Source organism: Harpegnathos saltator, unplaced genomic scaffold (genome assembly GCF_003227715.2).
Source record: "Harpegnathos saltator strain DR-91 unplaced genomic scaffold, Hsal_v8.6 scaffold56, whole genome shotgun sequence".
In the NCBI taxonomy this organism is placed as follows: Eukaryota; Metazoa; Arthropoda; class Insecta; order Hymenoptera; family Formicidae; genus Harpegnathos; species Harpegnathos saltator.
The window spans coordinates 1338856-1363590 of NW_020230382.1; the positions used below are offsets into that span (position 1 = coordinate 1338856).

General features: G+C 49.4%; 1 protein-coding gene across 2 annotated transcripts in view; it reads right to left on the reverse strand.

Moving 5' to 3' along the window:
• The window catches only part of Invadolysin (leishmanolysin-like peptidase, invadolysin), a 308939-nt gene that overhangs the window by 162181 nt on the left and 122023 nt on the right, over positions 1-24735 (reverse strand). For both annotated transcript variants that reach the window (XM_011145429.3, XM_025303606.1), the window contains one exon: positions 4067-4167. In XM_011145429.3, coding sequence (XP_011143731.2) covers positions 4067-4167 — 101 coding nt within the window. The remainder of the gene's footprint in view (positions 1-4066; positions 4168-24735) is intronic.

Sequence of the window (24735 nt, forward strand, 5' to 3'; positions counted from 1 at the left end):
ACGTACACTTCAGGTATCTGTTCTCGCCTCTCTCTCTCTCTCTCTCTCTCTCTCTCTTTCTCCTTCCCTCCCTTCCCTCCTCCGCTCTCTCGTTCTCTCTCTCTCTGTCTTTCTCTCTCTCTCTCTCTCCGTCTCTCTCTCTCTCTCTCTCTCTCTCTCTCTCCGTCTCTCTCTCTCTCTCTCTCTCTCTCTCTCTCTCTCTCGGTAACATCTCCGCTCGAGTCGCCTCGGTTCCTTCGTGCTTATCCGTAATCACATTATAGCTGCATGGCCGTCGTATCGAACGAAACTTTACGCATCGTTTCCGCGATCTTCCGCGAGTGGAAAACCGCTCGAGAGGAGCGCGCGCGGCTCCCTATTAATCCTAATTCAGGTTGCACGCGCGGTAATGGCTATTTGTTCGGCCGAACTCTCTCTCTCTCTCTCGCCGACGAGAGCTGCGGCGCCGTATTTCGCGCGGTTTATCCGCGCGGATCACGCTCCCGGTTTTACGCGCACGCACTCGCCGCAGGGAGTCTCGCACTAAGAAGCGTTGGCAGCGCTCGCCGAAGAGGTATGCCCCCCGTCTTATCGCGGCCGGCGATAAAACGCGCCGCGGCGTTCCGCCCGGACTGCCGCGGAATATCGCGAAATCGTTAATGTATGCGTCGGCGTTATGACATAATTATATGTTCGCGACGGCAAAACAGAACGGCGGGCGCTCGTACAGCGGCGCTGTATCATACTCGCGGATCGGGTCAATGGTCTGTGAATCGGCCGGCAAGATAGCGGAGAGCCCGCAATAGTCGTTTCGCAACGGTTACATCGCCGCGTTGCACTTCGTGACACGCGGTACACCGCCGGCTATCTGACGATCGCGGGAACGGCTCCGATGGAAACGTTTTCGAGGATAGCACGTGAGATCGGCGAGAAACTGTGTCGCGTTGCGTTACGGACGATTGTTTCGGAAAGGGTCGGTAAATCGAGCAGCGAGTGGAAGAGGTGGCTGCAGCGACTACGTGACGATGACGCGACAAGGAAACGGCTTCCCTCGCGAACACCCACATCGTTTTCGCGAACAAACGTGAACGAGAGCGTCGATAAAAAAGAATAGCTTCATAAGGCTCTCTGGATGGATGTCTCAGGATCCCGACTAGAAATTTTGATCAGCTTCACCTAACACTGATGAGGACCTAACAGGGTGAATGAAAGGTAATCCTAAGTCTAAATCAGTCCTTACGACTAATGTCCTAACGACAAATGAGTAAGGAAGACCTTTATAAAAGGTTACAATGATTGGGTCCGCATTAGGACCTTAATGTACCAACTTAGTGTGTGATATAATATGGTTCAGTTTTAATCAGGTCCTTGTCGGGATCTCTTTTATTCATTGTACCTAATATGATTTGTCATTATCAAGTTTTAACGAAACAACTTTTGGATGTCATTTCCAAATATAAAGATGTCCGCATTGCAAACACACTTCAGATCACTTGAATATATTTGTAAAATGCTATAGAAACTATCCTTTTTTTAACAGTCAATAAATACTTGTAAGATTAACGTGACATGCAACTTTTCTCTTCAACGCTACTTTATGTCTTGTCACCTTGTGATACTTTATGATCTTGTGATATTCATTTTATGTTTCTTTTCCGAAACATTTTACAAGTAGGTGCTTAAGCGATCTAAAATATTATTTCACGCAAGTATCTTTTTATTTGGAAATGACACGAAAGAATTTTCAGCGTGTCATTTCTTATTTCCAATGTCATCATCCAATATAACCGTGGCGAGTAATCAGGGGCCATAATTTCAAAAAAAAAAACGTAATAAGGATTCCATAAGGTAACTCAATAAGGACCTGACTGTGAATCCTTACTAAGGTCCTGACGATCCACGCTGCGTTAAATGACTTACTAGGACCCGATAGTATTACCTTATTGGGACCCGATGTCCAAATGAGGTTAACCTGATCAGGACCATGGGATAAATTTCTAGTCGGGATGTTGTTTGCACGTCGATCGAGTCGAGTCAGAGACGACGACTCGTGTGCGTGCAACGTTATCGTGAAAGGACAGAAATGAAGCATCCAGTAATCGGCGCTCCGCCAGTCTTCGGCATTCCCGCGCGGATTTTATTAAATATTAAGGTGTGTACGGAGGTCTACTAATTATTTTTAATCAACCATAAATTATTATCTGTTTTTATTATATCTTCACACGCTGTGATACTCGATAATATCCAGGCAAGAGTGCCGATGATTGGTTTGATGGGATCCACCGATCGTGATTTCACCCCCGACTTCCGTTGATACGCTTTAATGCGATTCTTTCTCCGTCAAGAATCGTAAGCGAATACGTCAGCGGATCGACTCGATCGTGTTGTCCGCTTTAAACGACGCGCTCACGCGCGATGTATATTTTGTCGCGATTCGAGTGCACAATGGCGGTTCATTACAAGTATCGTTGTACGGCGCCGATAATAATACGTTACCTCGATATTGCATTTCACATCAGCTGCTACAGAATCGTCGTTCGACGATAGTAACCGTATCTTTGCTTATCGTGTTTCCGGCTATTACGGCCTCAGCGCATTACCTTCCGCGGCGGCGACTGCGGCAGAAGACACTGGCGAGAGAGCGAGAGGGGGGGAGAGCCGAGAGAGAGAGAGAGAGAGAGAGAGAGAGAGAGAGAGAGAGAGAGAGAGAGAGAAACACACGATGAAGATTATTCGCAGGGTCCCTAAATTTCTGGAATGCTGCTCGGGCCGAATAACCGGCGATGCGTTTGTGTGCGCTCGCGCACATGTCTCTTAGGCGCGAGTGTATTAGAACTTCACCGAGGGTGGAGAGAATACAAATAATAACAATAATAGTAACTGTACAAAATTCATCGTCTCGAGCCACATCGCCGCGGTTTCTTCAGCACGTTGCCCGGGCAACAGCGGAACTCTCTCGCGAGTGGTGTGGTTTTCACGGTGAATCGTATCTCTCTTCCTCGATCCTAGTGGAGTCCTCGGAAACGGCCGGACGTGATCGTATATTCGCGATGTAAACGTTTAAGGAGCGTCTTACGTCGTTACAGTAATTTTCGCGCGGATTAGAAATTACGTTCGTGCAGCAGGCGGCAAGCAATTACTGGTGGAAAGTGTCTCGCGCTCGCGCGTGTCAGAGAGAGAGAGAGAGAGAGAGAAGGCGGGGGAGGGAGTGGGGGTGGGGGGAGAAAGACGTGGATCGTATCGTTCTTTTCACGACGCCGGCAAGCGACAGGTAACCCGAGAGTGTCGTACAGTAACGAAAGTATTGCGCGATGCTGGGGCTAATTCCTGCCGCGCCATTTGAAAATTAAGCGGCGGGGAAATATTTATGGGCACTTTACCAGATTAGCTTCGGCCGCGAAAGATCCTGCCGTTGCGTACAACGGCGCCCGTTGTGGCGTGACTACCAGATGCGATGCGCCGGCTGTGTATTCATCCGGACGAATTATACGCGTCGAAGCGCGCCGCGGATTAATCGTCACGCGGGGAGGAAATTGCGGAAGTGCGTGAAGCGCTCATTTTTCGGGACGGTCGGATCACGGCAATTCGAATTGTCCCGCGACGCATCGCGTCGCGAATGCGAAGAAAAGCTACCAAAACTACTGCCGCTACGAAAATTCAGCGGCAGAAATCTGCAGCGAGTACGTCCTCTTGAATGTCTCTAGGATTCTCCTCGTTGTTTCGCCGTCGTGCGTGATAAAAAGCGTAATTCCTTCTCTGGCTGAAATTCGTAACCGGAATTCTATCGCGTCGTAAATGTTCGAGAGGAGCGCTCCTCCCGATAGACGTGTCGCAGGGAGCATCCGAGGCATTCGAACTCGCGTAAATCAAGCTAAGTTTCTCTATTTTCAATTGCTCGCAGGAGATTGCCGCTTAAGATAATTAGAGCAGTTCGTCGTGCGCGCGCGCGCGCGCGCTCGCGCGCTGCGAGGTGAATTCGATTTGCGGGCCGATATAGTCGATCCCGTTAACCCTCCGTAATTTCATACCAAGCCGGCGAGCCAAGCCGAGTCGAGAAATGTGGGCGCGTGAATGTAAGGATACTCACCTGAAGACGCTCTCGTCGTAAGACAGCAGAATGCGAACTGGCTGACTGATGCTGCGTTTCTTTACCTCGTGCGCCGGCTCGATGTGCACGCCGTGGATTATCTGAAACGAGAAGAGACGCACTTTGATTAGACTTCTTCGCTGACAGGATCGTCGGGCGACGTGAGGATCGCGAGGGTCGCCCTTTGACGGTTTATCATGACGGAAGTTTTTCAGTGTATCCTCGGCTTCAGTTCGACGCCATTTGCACGCAGCTCTCTTTATCCGACGGGATGCCGTTTCTTTCTCTACGACCGGGGTGCGCGTTAATATTTTTCGTCTCTTTTAAATCTATTTCTATATGAATTTTAAACTCACGAATAATCTCGTTCGAATAATCTTCGTCTGCGCTGAGAAAGTAGATCTCTCTCAGACAGGTCAAAATCTATTGCGTGGTCGAGAGACCCTAGTTTACGTGTAAGGCATACCACGCAATGACGACTCGTTCGGATCTGTTCAACACATACACACACTCAAGGCCGACACGACGTTCTATTGTGCGCCGCGCGGTTCGAGCACTGAGCGCCGAATGCCGCTTCCTACATAGTTCCTACATAGCTATAACTTTGTTAATATTGCAAATCGAGCGAAATGATTTTGCAGATATATTCTCTGTACTAAATAGCTGCAAAATATGCAAAAACAGAGAAATCGATTTTTTGAACCTGCTAGACTAGAACAGCCCGTTAACGGCAGGAGGAGAGCAGACGCGCGAAATAACACGCGTGCTGGCCGAAGCGTCGGTCGCCGTTACGTCGTTTGCACGTTTTTATTATTATCTCTATTTATTATTCTCCTAAAACAACCTAAATATAAAATGTAGAAAAAGTTCAATTATTTAAATTCAAAATATTTTCTATATACAGGATGTCCGGGATATTTTGGAAACGAAAGTTGTGAAGATTAATAAGATGAAACTGAGAAAAAAAGTCAAGTAGGCGTAAATAACGCGTTGGCAGCGACGCAACGCCAAATACGTCGTTATCTCTGAAATTAGACGACGGTGGTGTAACCTAATACACAACCGGCGGCGTATCTCGCGTTGCGGAAATCAACCCGCCGTGTTTGCCGACGCGCGCGAGATTATTTTTGTGGGGCAGATAATAGCTTATTGATCGAATCGTCGGCGAGGGGCACCATTTTCACAATTGTCCTCCGTATCGTCGTTGATTTCTCCCGGGCGAAATATACTCGCCCGGCGAGCCAACCGGCGTTTCCGTTTCAATTGAACTCAATTTCGGGAGGTCTCAATGCGTTCCTCTCTTTTATCTTCCCGCGTCCTTTGTCGTCTCTCACGAGTCGCGGAATGTACATAGATCCAAGGGAAAACAGCCGCGCGCTAGTCGCGCGAAGACGCGCAACTCGGTATCCACAATGTAGCGGCACGGCGGTCGTGAATGCTCACGCTAAAGTCTATTCCGCGCGATAATTGGTCGTCGAAAGTTCAGCTCGTTACCAACAGATCTTAATAGAAGATGCGCTAACAACGTTGAATCGCGGCCCGGTATTATGATGCCAGCGGTGCGTGAAGCTGATACGCCCTTCGACCGTGCTCCGAGCTGCGAATTCTAACGGCGGCGGCGGCGGCGGCGGCGGCTGCAATCTCGCGGCGCTCGTAGAAATAGCAGCTTGCGGCGCGCGGGAAGACCGCAGCCGCGAAGACCGAGCGCGCGCGAGTGCATTCACGGGGGTTATAAGAGGGAAGAGACAGGTGCATAAACCAGATATAAGTTTCGATTAACTTCAACAACGCGCCGGGCTCCAGTTAGAAGTTATGAGCGATAGAGTCGCGGTACCGAACGGTAGATAATGGATAGATCCGGCCGCAAGGAAAGTTTAAACAACAACGACGCGCGCGCGCAACAAGGTGTGAAAATGCATTGTTGCATCATTCCTTTCGTTTAAAACGCTCGCAGCCCGGAACACACGCTAATAGGGTGAATGAAAGGTAATCCTAAGTCTAAATCCAGTCCTTACGACTAATGTCCTAACGACAAATGAGTAAGGAAGACCTTTATAAAAGGTTACAATGATTGGGTCCGCATTAGGACCTTAATGTACCAACCTAGTGTGTGATATAATATGGTTCAGTTTCAATCAGGTCCTTGTCGGGATCTCTTTTATTCATTGTACCTAATATGATTTGTCATTATCAAGTTTTAACGAAACAACTTTTGGATGTCATTTCCAAATATAAAGATGTCCGCATTGCAAACACACTTCAGATCACTTGAATATATTTGTAAAATGCTATAGAAACTATCCTTTTTTTTAACAGTCAATAAATACTTGTAAGATTAACGTGACATGCAACTTTTCTCTTCAACGCTACTTTATGTCTTGTCACCTTGTGATACTTTATGATCTTGTGATATTCATTTTATGTTTCTTTTCCGAAACATTTTACAAGTAGGTGCTTAAGCGATCTAAAATATTATTTCATGCAAGTATCTTTTTATTTGGAAATGACACGAAAGAATTTTCAGCGTGTCATTTCTTATTTCTAATGTCATCATCCAATATAACCGTGGCGAGTAATCAGGGGCCATAATTTCAAAAAAAAACGTAATAAGGACTCCATAAGGTAACTCAATAAGGACCTGACTGTGAGTCCTTACTAAGGTCCTGACGATCCACGCTGCGTTAAATGACTTACTAGGACTCGATAGTATTACCTTATTGGGACCCGATGTCCAAATGAGGTTAACCTGATCAGGACCATGGGATAAATTTCTAGTCGGGCCGTCGCTTCTTGACCTCTCTTTTATACTCGGCGATCGCGCGATTTTCGTCTCCTCGATCCGCCGTGAAATCTTGCGACCTTGTGTGTTTACCCAGTCAAGGACGCCCCTTCTCCTCCCCCGTTTTCGCAACGCACTTCCGGACAATCATAGCCGATCATGCCCGCGCATTCGACACGACTTTCGGGGGGGGGGGTGGGGGGGAGCATTGAAATTAATGGACGGCCATTTTACACCAAGTTGATCTAATCGCGCGCGAGCCGGTACAGGACGATTAGCGCCGGACGAACGGAGTTACCGGCCTGATACATCGAACTAACTTTAATAATCACCGCTGCAACTAGCGAATTCCGCCACTTTGTAATGAGTTTTCGCCGCAAGGAGGATTTGGCTGGCGGACAGGCCCGACATTTCGTTTAATGGAGCCCGCGTTGTAATCGAGGCAGGTGTCCACCGTCGCCTTGGCCTGCGCACGCCGCGCGCGCGGCCGCCCGCTCGCAATAGGCGTGCTTGTTAGAAATGCAATTATGCGAGGATCCGCGTTAAGTTTTAATCCGATCCACTTTTATACTTGCGGAGTGAGTTTGCGTCCCGCGCGGAAAGCTTCTTAGTGATAATGCGATATCTTAAGAGGATGGCAGAGGCATTAACTGCATGAGCCAAGAAGGAGCGAGCGGAGGACCACGAGAGGCCGCGGATCGAAGGTCGAAGTTAAGACGCGCACACCAGCTCCGGGCTCACGTATATAGAAGATAACGCTAGCTAAACCACGCTAGTAGCTACTCCATCGTAACTTACAAACCACTCTAGCGAATAGTGCTCTCTTAATTATCAAACTTCCGCCCCTAATTTCCATCCTTATACCCACGGTCTATCGGGTAATACGAGGAGACGCGCATGCCAGCGGGTATCTCTTAACCATCGCAGCATCCTCCGCTTAGATTTTATAACTCCGGACGCCGGAGAGCGCTCGCGCCGACGGGAAAGAAGATCGGCTGGATTGATGTGACGATGAACGCGCGCACCGGTACGTCGGCCGCGCGTACTTCGGCGGCAACGGGATTCCCGATCTTCACCGGCGAAATTCGGCGGTCCGGAAATCCTGCGTTCTTCGACGCGCCAAACGCGCGCTTGATCCGTCGTTCGCCGTCGTTAAGCCGGAGCGATTTCTTTCGTCCCTCTGACGACCATCATCGCGTTGTCATCACTCGCTCTTTCTTCGATTCTCGACTCGAATTCGCCGCCGAATTACGCGCGAAAGAAGAGGGATTTCACACGAGTGCGCAAGGGCACTCCTATCAAAGCGGCGTGCTCACGCATCGTGGTGGTGTGAGCGACCGCGTGTAGTGTGTGCTTTTTGAAGCATCAATTATAAATTATGTTTCGAGGCGATTCGCACGCGGCACACTTCGGGCCGTTTATTGTAGCGGCGCGTAATATGATTACATAATTAGTGCGGGAATAATGACAGATCGCGCCGGTAAGTGGATTAAACCAATAGCGGCAATCGACGAGACATTAGTTGCGTGAGCCTATCGCGTCGCACAGAGGGATACACATTGCGTTTAATGCGCGTAGTGCTCCGGAGGAAAACTCGATACGTGTACTTAGCGTAACGATGTAACACCTAATCCGGCCGTTCGGGAGAGGCTAATGGAGAGGAAATGGCGGGGTTGATTGAGAGAGAGAGAGAGAGAGAGAGAGAGAGAGAGAGAGAGGGAGAGAGAGAGAGAGAGAGAAAAAAGCGCACGGGGCCGGCGCGGCGGTGGAATAACACGAGACGGATCTGCGAATATCCCGCGGCGAAACCGAGTAAACTCCATCCATCTTGGCTATTGACCTTAATTCGACAGCGGCCAGAATAGCCGTCAGTAAGGTGATTTCCGGCGGAGGATCGATATTTTCCGAGGGGGTTGCTCGGCACAGCCTCTGTCGTCGCACCGTTTCTTCTTAGGCCGCAGTATCGCGCACGAGGATGTAAGACGGTATTACCGAGACGGTGACGGCTCCACGGTAATCTGGGAAATATCGTTCGCGGAATACATCCGGCGAACGCCCTCGGAAGAAGCAACGTCAATGCGGAATTAGAGGGAGACGGGGACGTAAAACACTCTTGCGCCACGACGTTCTTTCCTTCGCGAGAAATCGTGTCTTCTCGACTGGGATAATCACGGGAAGATCGGAGAAACGTTGCTGGACTATCGGAAACGAGCACTTCGCCTGCGCGCGAGGAATTACAAACAACACGATACTTCCGATGGAAGCGAGATCTCACTCACTCTCTCTCTCTCTCTCTCTCTCTCTCTCTCTCTCTCTCCCTCTCACGTTCCGCGTCTGATAAGAGAGCGCGAGTCATCGATATCTCTCTTTCAGCGTCTTACGCGATAACGTATTGATCGCGCGACTAGGGGACACGCTGAAACACGATCGGTCGCCGGTTTCTATAATTCACTCTGAAGGGGGAGAGGGTCTCTCTAGAGCTGCGTTGCTCTTGAAAAGACGGGCGAGCACCTATACACTGTATTTATTCATTCCTCCAATTTTACGGGGTGACCCGCAGTGGCAGCCGCACTTCACTATTTACATTTCGTGAATGAAATTACCAAGCGGTCAGTCGGCAGAACCGAGGGGAACTGAATAAAAGATAAAAAAGTGGTAAAAAAAATAAGAAATCCAGAATCTTCTCGATATACGTTCCATTATCTTAATGACACTGTGTAAATACAATCTCGCTGTGGGGCATTATTTTAATAACAACAGTTAATTATACGGGCGACAGGGTCCCGGGGGGGGGGGGGGGCTTTACACTTCGCAGCAAAGGGCCCGGCGAGAGCGGGATAAAAATGTCCAATGCACGGTATCTCCGTATCTCTTTTTCCGGACGAGAAAGAATCCCCGATGCACTTCGATTTATCATACATCTGCGCGTCGAAATAGGGACCAGGGAGGAATGAAGAGATCGTGGAAACCGGGCAGGTGGGCAATTTCCGTGGTAGCCGTCTACCGTGATATATCCGTCTCTTTCCGGCCGCGCCGCATTTACACGCGGCGCGATGGAAATTTTGTGTTTCCTACACGCCTCCGCACTCCTGCAGCCCGTTTTTACGCCCGTCCTGCTCCCGATGGGAACGTAAATAGCCTAACATCGAGCGCTCGTCGTTCTCCGCCTTGAGGCTCGAAATTCCGACACACGTCGCATCGATCGCCCGGGAATGAATTGTTAACCGTCACCGTCCGCGAGCACATCCATTCGCGGCGGTCCCAACATTTATTTTTCGACGCCGTCGTTGTTCCATTTTGACGCATCCGCGCGATGCATAATTCAGCCCCGTGCACTCTCGTCTAATTTTTAAAGCCCTATTTTCTCTATCTAGAATTTAATTATTCACGCGCGCCGTGCCGCGCGGCGCACTTGCAGCACCGTGCTGATGTAATAACAGCATTGCAAAAAGGAAGCGCTTATAAATTACAAATTTACGAGTCTTACGCGACTTTGCATTAATATTTTCAATAATATTCTTATAATAATAATTTTAATTCAATAATTTTCTCATGATAATATGACGTAAAGTCCTGTATATCGTAAGTAATACGGGCGCGTTTCATAATTCAATTACCGGCCAGATTGTCTGACATTGGATAGCCCCGGCGGGGACGAGGAAGAGTCGCTCGAGGAAATGCCGCTGGTCGCAAACCCGGCTAGGTCAGTTACGGACCGCGAATCTGCTCCGCGAATTTTCGAAACGATCTGTTTTCGAAACCTAACGTAATGTAACGCAGTTTCCCGAAGTAATGGGAATCTCTCAGTCGCCTATCCAACTAGCGAGGCGAGACGAGGCGAAGCGAGGCGAGGCCAGGCGAGGCCAGGCGAGGCGAGGCGAGGCTAGGCGCGGTGAGGTGAGGTGAGGTCCGGGAAGCGGCGAGGAGATTGATCTACAGCGGAAGTTGCGCGCGTGAATTTGAGGACATTATCTGATCGCATGGAGAAAGTAATTTATGGGAGTAGTTTAGCCGATAAAACAAATTCCTCGCGGAAGAATGAACCGTGGCGCGAGCGAATTCCCGAGATTCCCGGGAACCGTTATTTCGACTTCCAAGTTCGAATAGCTTTAATTAACCGGATGTAGTCTTCAAGTACCGGCGATTGAGCGCATTGTTTCTGACGAGAGGGATCCATAGCTAATTAAATTCTTCGCCGTCTCGATGATACCGCGGCGTATCGGCCGTTACGGAATATTAAGGTCGTAGCGCTTCAGTTCGAACGGTTCGACGGCAGCAATTTTTATTATAATTCACAACCGCCGTAGATAAGAAAGCTTAGCGGTTTCGCGGTTGGGAACGCGGTTGCGAACGAACCGGCGCGCGTGCGGGAGTGAAGATTCGCGCGAAAGACGACGTTTCCGCGCGATCCGCGAGCCAGCCGGCGAGTAAGTATCGACAATAACAAAGCGGCGAGATCGATTTGCAATTTTGCCAGGCGATTCGCGGAAACGCACAGTTTGTCTCGCGTCTTGACGGACGCGGCGGGAGAAACGGGCGGGAGGAAAATAGCCCAAGTTTGTCTGCCGAGCGAACAATGCCGGCTCTCGTCAATTAACGGAACGTGCGAGTGAGCGAACTAAATGAGCTCTGTTATTTTATCATCCGTAACTATAGTTGTTCACGAGCAGCCAAAGTGTCCTTGCCCGTAACGCGCGCGCGCGCGCGTCGACTTCAACTTCCGTTTACTCTGATTGTCAGAAGACACCTCGGCTGCCGTGAACTTCGAAAACACGCCGTAGAATGGCTTTTGTGCCGTGCAAGCGCCCTGTCGAGAACGAGATAAACTTCGCCGTTTATCTTTCAATGTGTGCCCGTCAAACGATAAAACTCCGCGCGGCGCGCTTAAATTCATTGACATCGGCGCGCAAAATTAACACCGTGGCTTCACGCATCGTGTAATAATTCACGTTAACGCCGCGACGTAAGGAGCGAAACTTGCCTAACAGAGTTATTTGTATACAAAGTTGACTAACGAGAACGACGGGAGCGTGTACGTATGCGTTAGAGAAAGAGAAACAGAGAGGGGAGGTGAGAGAGAGAGAGAGAGAGAGAGAGAGAGAGAGAGAGAGAGAGAGAGAGAGAGAGAGAGAGAGAGAGAGAGAGAGAGAGAGAGAGAGAGAGGGTGAGAGGGAGAGAAAGAAGGATTCTGTGACGGCGCCGAAAGAAGAAATCGTGTCGTGATATCGAGGCGAGTTAATGTGTTCGCAGTGAGGCTCCTTTCGACGTAGTCGCGTCGCAGAAAATAGACAGAGAAAAAGACACATTCGCTCGAAATGAGATTTAAAGGGACCGTAGGAGAAGAGGCGGAAATCCTATTTCTGCCGCGCGCAGGCCCGGCAAAAGGTTCCTCTCGCACAATGGAGAGCGGTTACGGCGACAGAGTGAGTGAGTGAGTGAGTCAACGAGCGGGCGAGAGAGAGAGAGAGAGAGAGAGAGAGAGAGAGATGGAGTTTGAAACCGGACTAATTGTCGTCCGAGACGAGGTAATTCCCCGCCACGGACGTCGCGGCAGAAACCCCGTAATTGCGATCCACTTCACTTTTCCGCCCCCTCTCGTATCCCGTCGTCGGCCGGCCGGACGTTGAGCGTCACCAACGTCACGACAAATCGAATGGGCCGACTTCCATCAGTCATCATCAGGCCCGTCCGATAAGCGGAATAATACCAGACGCCAGACAAGACGCGGCCGAGCGCGCTCGCGGAATTATGCGCTCGAGTTTCTGTCATGATCATAATGCCGGTGCAGCCGGAGAGCTGTCCGGAACAGCGCGTAAAAGCGTACGCTGTGACTACGGCACGAATTGCTGCTGCTGCTGCTGCTGCTGCTGCTGCTGCTGGTCGACGTAATACATCAATTTCGCTTTTACACTGCGAACAGCACTTAGGTCGGGAAAATATGTGTCGCGTGATATAGAGAGCCGAAACACGCGCGGAGTTCAGTGGTACGGGTGTCACTCGATACCGCGCAGATCTGTGAGAACGAATCTCTCCCGAGTTAATTGTCGGGAAATGCCGCGCGTACATTTCGATTACGTCTGTGTAATCGTGGACGAGGGCGAGGGGAATTGAAACGACGCGGAGGCGGAAATACGTTCGCCCTCGGGTTCTCGTACGGGGGAGAACGACGAGGTATCGAGGTGGTGGCCGGAAATAAAGAGCATCGCGATATCCCACGCGCTGTCATAATCGCGCGAGTTTTCTGACGCTGGCGCGAAGTATAATAGTTGAGCATCTTCCGAGAGGCTCTGGCACGGTTCCAAATTGAAAGTTCCACTTCATTCTACTCGCTTTTTTCCGCGGCAACGAGCGGGGAGGGGAGGGGAGTATACATTTGTCTGGCTAAATAACCGGCGAGTGGCGAGCAACGAAATATGTATTTCTAGAGTCTGCCCGCCACACACGGCGCGCCGGGCAGAGCCGACGGCAGAAAAATGCGAAGCGAGTATCGCAGTATTTCGCGTCTCGTAACTTAATATTGCCCGAGGATCGTGCGCGGAGGGCTTTTGAAAATCGCGAAGAATACGGCAGGCGAGAGCGGGAGCGAGTAGGCGACGAAAAAGCGCGTCTCTCCCGCGAGGAGGAGAGGAAGGTCCCACCGCTCCGTGGGTTTTGCATCAAAGTTTCGAGGATGGCGCGTGTGTACGCGCGGTAACGGCTGCAAGTTCGTCGCGAAATTGTTTCGCGGAAATGATCGAAGTTTAGTTTATGCCCGTGGAAGCTTCCCCCTCGGAGCGACGTCCGCGGCGTCGGAGCATGTCGATATGTAGACGAAATAAATACGATTCTCACCCCCCACGATCTCGCCCCTATGAAATTCGACGTTGAACGTAACTTTGATCTTTTCGATTTCTCAATCTCTCCTCCTCCCCCCCCCTCCCGCCACCTGATGTATCTCACTCTTCTTGCCCTCTCTCTCTCTCTCCCACGGAACTCTCTGCCTTGTTGCCGCGGCTCCATAAGCTCAGCAGAAATTGGAACACGCACGCACGGGGAATTCACATGTGGGCACTTCTAGACACTTACTACGTGTACGTAGGAACGATTGGTCGCGTACGAGGAATCTTCCACTACTGGGAATACGAAAGGGAGGATGGCGTTTCCGAATCCCTCTTGTGCCGTCGTCTGCGGAACGTGGATATCATGTAAAGGCATTTCGCTGAAACTGGAGACTCCCCGAAGTCGTGGCTTATTTAGGTAGCGCGTCGCGCGACTGTACATTTCGAATGTTCGTCTGAGAGGAGGGAGAGAGAGAGAGAGAGAGAGAGAGAGAGAGGGAGGGAGAGAAAGAATGAAGACCGGCGGCGTCGGGTATTCCGTCCGGTAAAATTTCGCTCGGACGACTCGATTCACAAAGTCAGCAGGCCGCGCACGATGGCATTTAGCGATTTTTGAGCTCGCGGCGATCGCGAATCCCGAATTCCCGTATAACCACGGATAAATGGCTATTGCGTTTTGTACGGCGCCTTCATGAATATGCAACCGCGTTGTTATCTGCGGAATTATTGCTAGCGATTTCTGCGGCTGCACGAAAGGAGGCTATCTCGATGGAATATCGCTTAGCGAAGATATCGATAAGTAATGCGAATACATTTAAATACGTACACACGCGCACAGGTGCGCGCGCGCGCGTCATTCATTAACTATATACGGTAAATTTTCGTACGCGCTCGCGCAAACGTCGCGTTCTATAGGTTTCCTTGCGCGAACGTATGGTTGTTTGTGTGCGCGCGCGCGCGCGCACGCTTCCCGATTGCAACAATTTCAGAATCCGCAAAAACGCAATCCTATCCGTGAAATAAGCGTCGAGTAGCGGCGCGTTCCTCCCTCCACCGCGCAAATTGCTCGCATTATTACGTGGAACGGCGTATCGGCGCATGAAAAGCACTAATGCTCGAGCTGCCATTACACAAAGTACCTAACTTTTCGGCGAAATTACGTGCATGATGGTACACTCCGGCAAAACGGTACGTTTGGACAATTGAAACGCTACTTAAAGCAACCATTATCGCAAACTTGTCTCTATCGTTCCGCGTAAATGCAGAATAATCATTAGTGTCTTGCGCTTCTGCTCGCTGATGATTCGACGACAGTGCGACTAAAGCGCGGCTTAATGTTTATATCACGCGATTTCCGGCACGATCGGCACGTCGGGGATATCGATAAAAAGCAGTGTCGTCAGCTTTTAGGAAACTCTCTCTTTGCTGCAAAATTGCGCTCACGACTAACGCGTATTAGCCCTTAGCGCTCCGTTGGCTCCGCTGTGGAGACATCCATCATTTGTTTCGTAACTCCGTTGGCTCCGCTGTGGAGACATTCTAGTATTAACATCAATACCTCCGGTTGCTTTGTGAAATTACAAGCACTTGTAATTTTTTCCGTTCAAAGTAAAATTTCTCTTTCCCAGACATTCCACTGCAAAAGTGCTGCTGAAGTTGCCGGAGTAGGTAGTGATAAGAAAACGCGCGGAATGCAAAGGGTTAAAGAAGAAATCAGCGAGCAGCAGAGGTCGCACGATACATAACCTTTTCAGCACATTTGCATATTTTTCATATTTTTATGGTTTAGTGGTTAAAACGTTATATACATACACGCGCATAATTTTTTATAAAGATGACACGAGAGAGTGTCTATATATTTGTACGTCGAGATACGGCGTAAGGAGAACGTGTCCGAAAGTCTGGACCAAAATTGTATTATGCCGCCCTACCGGCGCTACGGTAACACGATTTGGATATCCATTATAGCGGCGTATAAGGGGAAAAAAGGGCGGCTTACTTTCATGTTAACAGCGCCCATACGACGGAGTTCATTGCACTCGCGAATATGTTCACTGCACGACTGGTTCTTCCGGCACGTCGACGAAATCAAATATTTCGTTAAACCAAAGAGGACCACGCGTCTCTTTCTCTTTTTCTTCTGCTGTTCTTTTTCCTTTCCCCTGCTCCGTCTCCGTCTTCTGCTACGCCATCTGATACCGAGCGGTTTCGCGCGCAAGCCAGGCGGCGGCAAGCCAAGCGGAGAACGCGAAATAACGGCGGACAATGCGCGATCCAGAAGTAAACTCCGGCGGAATCGCATTTTAAGTTCCGCGAAATATGCACATTTACTCGTGGTAATATGTAATTTTCCCGTCCATAAAGGACGGCTCTCTCTCCCCCTCGCGGAGAAGCGCCGGCGGAACGAAGCGAGGAAAAATCTGATTAAAGTACGGAAAATCAAATACACGGCGGCGCGGAGAAGAGCTGAGAAGGGCTGATCCGTCGGCCATTCTCTGCCTCGCCGTTGCATGCGCGCCTTCCTCGACAACTGCCGTGCCGTGCTGGAGATTAAACGGCGGCGAGGAGAAGATAGACCCGGGAACGCGACGTCGCACGCCCAAAACGGCACCGGCTTTCGCGACGCGGAATTGACGCACGCTCGCGCTCGCTCCAATGCCCGCGAGTGAATGCTCGAATTACGCCAGCGAAAGATCGAATGCGGCGCGCGCTCGCGGTGCGATGACAACCGCTAATTGCGTATGCAGCGCGAGCTCGCATTGACACACTACTCTCGACTCTCTCCTCCTCCGCCTTCTCTCTCTCTCTCTCTCTCTCTCTCTCTCTCTCTCTCTCTCTCTCTCTGTCTCTCTCTCTCTCTCTCTCTCTCTCTCTCTCTTTCTCTGTCTCTCTCTCTCTCCCCCTCTCGGTCGAAGCGCGGCAAGGTGTCGCTTTGGCGGCTCGACTTATGCGAATTGATTTCGCGATTCCGCTTCGGCTACGTTTATTACCCCCGATACTGCGTGTACGCGTAACCGCAATGTAGCGGCATACGTACATCTCTCTCTCTCTCTCTCTCCTCTCTCCACTCTCTCTCTCTCTCTGTCTCTCTGCATTCACGATCGTATTCGCGCAGCACGAGCCTCGTCTGACGCAAAAGCCCGCGCGCGTGAATACTTACGGCAGTGGTTAAACGTCTACACGTCGTTGAAGCGGATCAGGCATGTTCCCAGCCTTACGTAGGATGAACATGCATAATGCACAAATGGCACAGACGCGCTAGGCATAATACGACGGGGAAGCGCGAGCTTGAAGGTAAATGCATGCGACTTTTGCCACGAGCCGGGCGAATTTTAATACGTTACACTTGCGTTACGCTGCACGACGAATATTTCGGAAGACGGATTTAACAGGCTGTACGCGCGACGAGATTACAGCCCCTCCCCTATCTCTCACTCTCTCTGTCTCTCTCTCTCTCTCTCTCTCTCTCTCTTTCTCTCTCTCTCTCTCTCTCTCTTCTGCATTCGCAATTGCATTAAACTAAACGAATGGCTGTACAGCGACATGAGCGTGAATGTCTATTTTCCGCGGGTGTATTCAGCGCGCGAGAGACGCGAAGCCGGGGCTCCTCTATTTCGCAGCGACGAGATACGAAGAGGAGATATCGGGAATATAACGCGAAAATAAAGTTTGACTTTGAAGTCGCGAGCGGTAGGAGGAGGACGGTGGGAAGAAGGGTGCTCGCGGTGAAATCTCGCGGAAGATCGGCGGACGAGACAACAATGGGAACGGGATCTCTCCCGTTCGCGGAGAGAGCTTTCGCGAATTTTTAATCGTCTTCTCGTGGCTGACTCACAAAGAGGCGGCCCTTCGTAAAAGCGCCGAGCGGATAGACGGCTCTCCTCCGTAGCGAAAGCGAGAGTTCTTTATGCTCGGTCAACTTCGGTCGGGAGGAAGACGCGGGTGCGCGAGGTGTGCTGGATGCAATAATTTGCGTAACACGCCGTGTCTGTGTCAAGGCGAGCTAATTAGTCGAGCAGATAGCTGAGCCAACTATAGGACACGAACGAGCCTCGCTCACGTCGAGAATCTATTATGCGAGACATTGTAACCCGCACTAACGAACTAATTTGCTGCGCGTCACACAAAGTAGAAGAGGCGTAAAGAGGTGAGCAGGAAAGACGCCCGGGGAAACTGCATCGGAGGCGTCTGTCTGCACCTACGCAGGTGCAGACAGTTATTAGCTCGGCGGTATAAGCTGCCGCGAGTGAGAGATAGACCGGCTCGGTGAGTCGAGGAGGAGACTCACTGAGAGAATATCCATTTTGGGAAGCATCTATTATTAAGGATATTATTAAGAATCACCGTTGCCTACTACGAGTTACCGCGAGCTACCCTCAAATTATACACCGTCGGACATACGAGGAAATACACGTGAACGATTCGTGTAATTTACGTCGGCATAAGTGATCTTCTCTGCTCTCTCTTTTCTCTTTTTTTTTCTTCTTCTACCCGCGGCGAGCTCGTCGGCAGAGCTCGAGATAGTAGGCTGTTCTATAGTCGCATGGCAAACTACGGTGACTAAATCATATATGTATGGCAGCTATCGTAGAGAGAGAGAGAGAGAGAGAGAGAGAGAGATATTTAATGCCGCGAGAATCACAATTGCAACAGTCCTTCTATTTCCGCGCACCTTGCATACGCTTCTCGCGAGGATTGAGGCTCGCCGATATCGCGGGGAATTTACGTTAGATCTTTTTGCGGGAGCGTTCTTCCGAGCGAGTCTAGAGGAACGCGAATATCGAAGATCGCCCGTCGATCTCTCGCGGAAATTTCGAAATTTGAAAAATTCAAGCGACGCTGCAGATTTAATCCATCCTCCGCGCTTGACTCATGATATAATATGTAGTTTGCTCCTCCATAGATCCTGCTTAACGCTGCATCGTCTGCAAAAATTTACAGCACGGTTAACTTCGCTTTACTCCCGCGCTGCTTAGCGGCTGAATTTCCGGAGCCGCGCGCGTCGCGGCAAATTCGCAGCAAATTGCGCAGCGCGAACTCTAAATAAATTTCACATCACGGGGCTTTGTAGTCTGACGCGACAGGGAATTTCCGCGCGCGTGTGTGTGTGTGTGTGTGTGTACGCGCTCTTAGAGAATGTTACAAGGTATTTCGGGCAGATGCTCTTTCGGACCGGCTGCGTCGTCCTCGTGAGCTTCGAAGTCAAACACAAGATACGGTTTAGTAAACCGAGATCTATACGCAGTTACAACGCTTCGCGTAGCTCGCCGGAATTCCTTTTTGTCAGTAGTCAACTCGAAATACCCCTCCCCCCCCCCCCCGACTGCTTCGACGCTCGCGAGGCATCCAAATAATTTGAAAATTGAGCAAAATATACACAATGTAAATAAAATAAACGCTTGGAGCGGCTTAGACGCGCGGTGGCACGAGACATTTTCGAGACTGACGTCTCGTCTCGTCGAGCGCGTAATTGAGTAGCGACGATGTTGCACGCAGTTACACGCCGAGTCGCGACGTGTCTAACGTAAGTGCGACGCGTTTCCTGATTTAAACGCGCACTATGCACGTCATGCAATTGTTGGACAATGAAAGATCTGCGCGTTCGCCTTGTACGCACAATCTACCCGCTTAATGATCAATCCACTTTAATGTCTAGCAACAATCTGTATCTGACGTGTTAATTGCCTACCCGTGATTAGTGAGGGCGCATCTAGGGGCCGTGTTATGCCGTGGAAAACAACATATTAATCCGGCCATCTTAGAGCGCAACAGCAATCTTTGGTAACATTTCGCGGGGAGTGATTTTGAAAAATGACAGACGTTCTCGTAAACGACTTCTCTCTTTTTCTCTCCTCCTCTCTCTTCTCCCCTTATGAACACGATATTCGATGATAATCGCACAAGACCTCCCACAAGCCATCAAGAAGGCGGCTGTAAAAAGTAAAGAATGGCCTCAATACCCGGGCAGACAAAATTCTTTATCACCGCAAACACGAGCTCGGCCGTACAAAATTTATGGCATTTCCGATGTAACGTATGGCACCGTTATAGTACCGAGCATGCGTTGTGCGTGTGCGCGCGCGCGCGTGTGAGTGTGTGTACATATAGTATATCGTGTAAGCGTTGTTCATAGCGTATATTAAACCACCACTCGACAACCTCGCCGCCACCTCCGCCTCCTTCGACCTGGCACGATGTGATCTACACGTGGCAATATTGCACCACATGCCGTGAATTCTCTCAAAGCCATTTCGCCTAATCGAGACGGCGGTGCCATGCGCGCTTGCGCTTCGTGCTTGCGAAGTGGCCCCGTATCTAGTGACCGTTAAAAGGTTGCCGACTGGTTGCTTGGGCTGGTGTTTGAACAGGCGACGTCGCGCGTTGCCGCCGCAACGCGGCTAGCGAGGGCAAGCCGGCGGCGGAGAGGAAATTTGTCGGGGAAGATAATCGTCAAGAAAGATGAGGCAGCCGAGGCGCAATTTAATTAATTTAATTACGACGGCGTGTACTCTTCTTCTTTCGCGTGGGACGCGTCAAGCGCGCGTTCACTTTGCAGATATCACGTTTCGCTAACTCGTCTCTCTCTCTCTCTCTCTCTCTCTCTCTCTCTCTCTCTCGCGCGCGCGGGAATATTTTTCCCCGCTTCCCTCGCGCCTACCGGACGTGACGATAATCTCGCGGCAATTCCGAGCCCCGCCGTGTCGCAGAATAGAACGTTTCCCTAATCGAATTTGCCGCGGCCGTACGAACCGACAGCTAACCTATTAATGGAAAATCGAAAATCCTCAAGTATGCCGCGATGTACGTCACGAGTTTCATCTCGTGTCGGAGCAGCGTTTCGACATACGGGATAGATACCGGAAAAATACGGGAGCGAGAGAGAGCTCGGTGTGTGTAACTCTTCTGTGCCATCTAGCCGACGTCTTAAACGTCCTATAAACCCCATTTCACCGCACGTACATGCCGTCGCTCACGAGGGAGGCCCCACAAACGTGAGTGTATTCCTCTTGATCCGCTTCGAGGTGAGAGATCGAGAGTAGAGAGATGCGCCGCGTCACAGAGCCGCGACTGTCGTTCAACGTAATGTGACACACAATGATGTCATATAGAAAATGACTACGTGTATAATAATAACACAACGTCATCCGTATGTGCGATGACCTGGAAAAGTTTCTCCATTTTTCAGGCGCGCGCCGCCTGAGCTCTCGACGATGAAATCAATGCCGGCTCGGTGAGACAAACAGATAAAGATCGCGAGATTTTAATGCATATAAATCCCCGTACGGCAGCGATACGGGGCAGTGCGTGCGGAAGCGACGCGTTTTAATCTGGACGAACACGCGTACGATAATTCAATCTTCCGCGCGTACAAAGTAGAAATTTCCATACTGCGGAAACACCGGGCGCTCTCTCCCTCGTTATGTTGACTGTGTCTCTTCGACCTTGGCCAATCCTATAATTCACCGATTGTACACGACCATAATCCTCTTACCAATTCGCTGTACGCATTGTAGCTTGGCTTTGGAACGTGGCCTAGGTCAATCCCCCCCCCCTCCCCCTCGGAGGGCCCTCGGATTGACGAAGATCATGTCAGCGGCGCGTGATCTTGCTATCTTTGCGTCGTTGATAAATCGATCGGCACGGCGGTAGACGCGACATGGCTTGTCAATGTACGACATTAGTCGGCCGATGCGTCAACGAATATTTATCAAGCGAGAGCGCGCGCGCGCGCGCGCGCGCCGATCGGAACGCGCGGAAACGAACGAATTCGTAATGCCGACAGTGATTAATGTCAGCGCGCGCGATCGATCGTACGTATTATAAAAAATGATCTAAGGCACGGTGACAGCGTGACCAGCGGTCAGATAACCTTGACGACGCGTTCTATTTTAAGTTGGAGAGTTAATCAAACGTTAGAGATAGCGCCATAAATCCCTCCCGGGGGGCAGCGCGGAAAACAAAATTTATGGTCCTACGTAGATCGATCGCCTGTCTCGAGACCAAATGGAGTCTGAAATTCTTCCGCGGCCGCGACCAAAAAACGAGATTTACGGTAATTGGATTTTGTAATGCCGTCGCTCGGCTCGAAACTAACCGAAATCTAAAATTTCTGCCCCTGTCGGGATGAACCCGGTATTTACGGTAATCGAGCTCACCAACTCCGCCCGGTGATACGAGGACGCTGCGTAATGACGCAGTTCTTTGAATGCGCGCTTCCCTTCTTGCAAGACACTTTATGAAGCGATACCCTCGCTCGATGTAGATACGCGATTCGTCGCGTATGACGCGGAAGCGTCATGAGATGATATTTTACATAAATTTAATTAGATCGTGCGAATTTAATTGCTACCTCTCTTCTTCCTCCGCGATCAAGAAGAAAAAAAAATCCATATAAATGAGGGAGAAAGTGGAGGAGACGAGTTCTCAATAGAACTGGGTGAGTGCAAAAGTTTCGATGGATTTCGTGATGAAAAAATTATCGCATGTCGAGGAAGGACAGTTGGAGAAAAACTGGGACACGAATAGACGCGCTCGCGAGTAACCTGCCGTCCGTCGAAGCCGCGGAACACGTCGTTGGCGAGTGAACCTGGGGGAAGCGTAATCGGCATAAACTTGAAATTCATACAAAACTGTGCGCGCTGTGTGTGTGTGTGTGTCGAGAGCACGGTTGGAAACGTACCGGCGACCGAATCGTACGTCACGAACGCTCCGATCTCTCTCGTATCCGCGGCAATCCTCTCGCTCTGCCGAAGTGCCAATCCTCCAAGAGCGTCTCTTCGAGTTCGCGATGCATCTTCGATATTACGAGTTCCTCGCCCGTCCGGTTCGCGCGGCTCGCTGACGCCGTTTATATCATGAATTATGTAAGAGCGCTTCATGACCCAACGGAGAAACGATAAAGAAGCTCTACGACCGCATTATTTCAGGGTTCGCGATGAGATGCACTTTCGCGAGGCAGCCTTGCGTTACATTGAACGGGAAAAGCCCACCTGCATCCCGCGGCGTGCTTATCAACATATTTGATCCCAAAATCTTGCCTGCTAAAATCGCCTCCGTCTTCAAAACAGTCGCATTCCGTCGAGCACCGAATGTCCGTCGGAACGTTAAGAAAAAAAAAATCCCTCCTAAAAACGTCACGCACGCGCGAGTGCCAAATTGGCTCGATACTTCCGAGCTAATTGAACTTTGAATTTTTTCTCTGCCGACAACATAATTATTCGGATGATTAATTGGGAGGTGTTCGTGATAATTAATGACATACACGGTATAATGACGAAAAAGGCGTGTCGTCGAACGAACTTTTTATCGCGACGGTTTATCCCCATTAGAGCAAAGGTTAATGCTCCTTGGAGGGTATCGCTCCCACAAATTGATCGCGGTGTCTGCATTATTATTAACCGTGCTCCTGTCGGATATTTTTGCGAAAAATTTACTTTGAAATGTCAGGTGAATTTAATAGTATCTAAGATCTTCATCTTCCCTCCGGCTTTAGCAGGGAGTATAAAATTTAGTCTGTGTGAAATATGCAATATTCCTCCCTCTAACGTCCCTCGCCTCTTAGCGAAGAATATATTTACGTATTTATATAATGCAGTAATTTTTATACTCCGCATCTCGTTACACTCCTCGTACGTGCCATGGTTGCCTCGTTATATTCCTATGGTTAAAAATATGGCACGAAGAGGGAGATGATTAGAAGCAAGCGGCATTTCCGATGAAATATATATGGAACGGGAGAACCGGATAGCTTGATATAAAAACCGATTAATTATATGGAACAGCTTCGTACGTGGTCATGCGAGCCGATTTCCCGATAATTAGATCTAACACGGTCGCTACACCGCCAATTAATTGTGTCAATCTATCTATATCAGACCTCGTGCTTTCTTCGCGCTTCCACGATGACTCGATAGCGTAGCGACGTAACGAAACATTACGAAATAAAGGAGGCAACGTCGATAAATCAAACACGGCACGGTGGATTAACAACAGCATTCGCGCGTTCGTTGCTGCAAACAGCGATACATCGAAAGCCTTTTATCGGCACTGCTGATCCCCATTACCGCGAAGGTTAATCCGCCTCTGCAGGATATCGACGACGTAAGCGCGGACCGGCGGGATTATAAGATCACGTGGCCGAAATTTGCACAAGTACGTCGATTCCCATACGATTAGTCGCGGCTGATTACAATCACACGGAAGCATCGCGAGAGTGCCGTCTGTGTGTGTCCAACACGCGCGCACCCTCGCTCGCGTGAACCCACATGAGCGCACATCGTTTACACATTCACCGTGGTGAATCATTCGCGTAATACGCGAATACGGTGTGTGTTTAAATGGCAAAAAGAATGAAGTATATCAGTTTTCAGAGCCGTCTCTCTGGTAACCGATATCCGTTTCAACGATACCATACACACTGAGAGAAAAGTATATGATACTTGGAACTATAATGATATAGTAACTAAATTATATCATATCATCCGAAATATCGTGTTTATAGTAAATATTATCATAATATCGGTAATAATAAACGATATAGGGATAGTATAACCAAACATATAATCTTTTTACTAAGAATTATAGTAAGTTAAACTAAAATTATTGTACGGATACAAATATAAAATATAAAATGTAAAGTAACTCTTTTATATAGTCAATATTACCAGAATATTTGCTAAATGATGACAGATGTAACTGTATGAATATTAAATCTCACTGTATTTGTGAATGAGAAATTAGCATATATGTGGTAAAAGTAACTAAACAATTACTTAAGACAATCATTGACTATATATTTGTGTTTATTCTATTATATTTTGCAGGTTCCACGAACTATAAGAATATGGTTGACGCCGAAATGAACTATAAAATATAGTGAGATTATAGTTAATTCAACTATATTTTTCTATCAGTGCATGTAGAGCCGGAGAGCACAGACTACTGCGTAACGCATAATACACAACGCATAAGAGAATCAACCAATCAGAGTTCCTCATTTCCGTCCTGAGGAGGGAAATGAAGAAAACTAATAGGTTTATACGGCCATAGTCCGTCAAGGTAAAACGACAAGC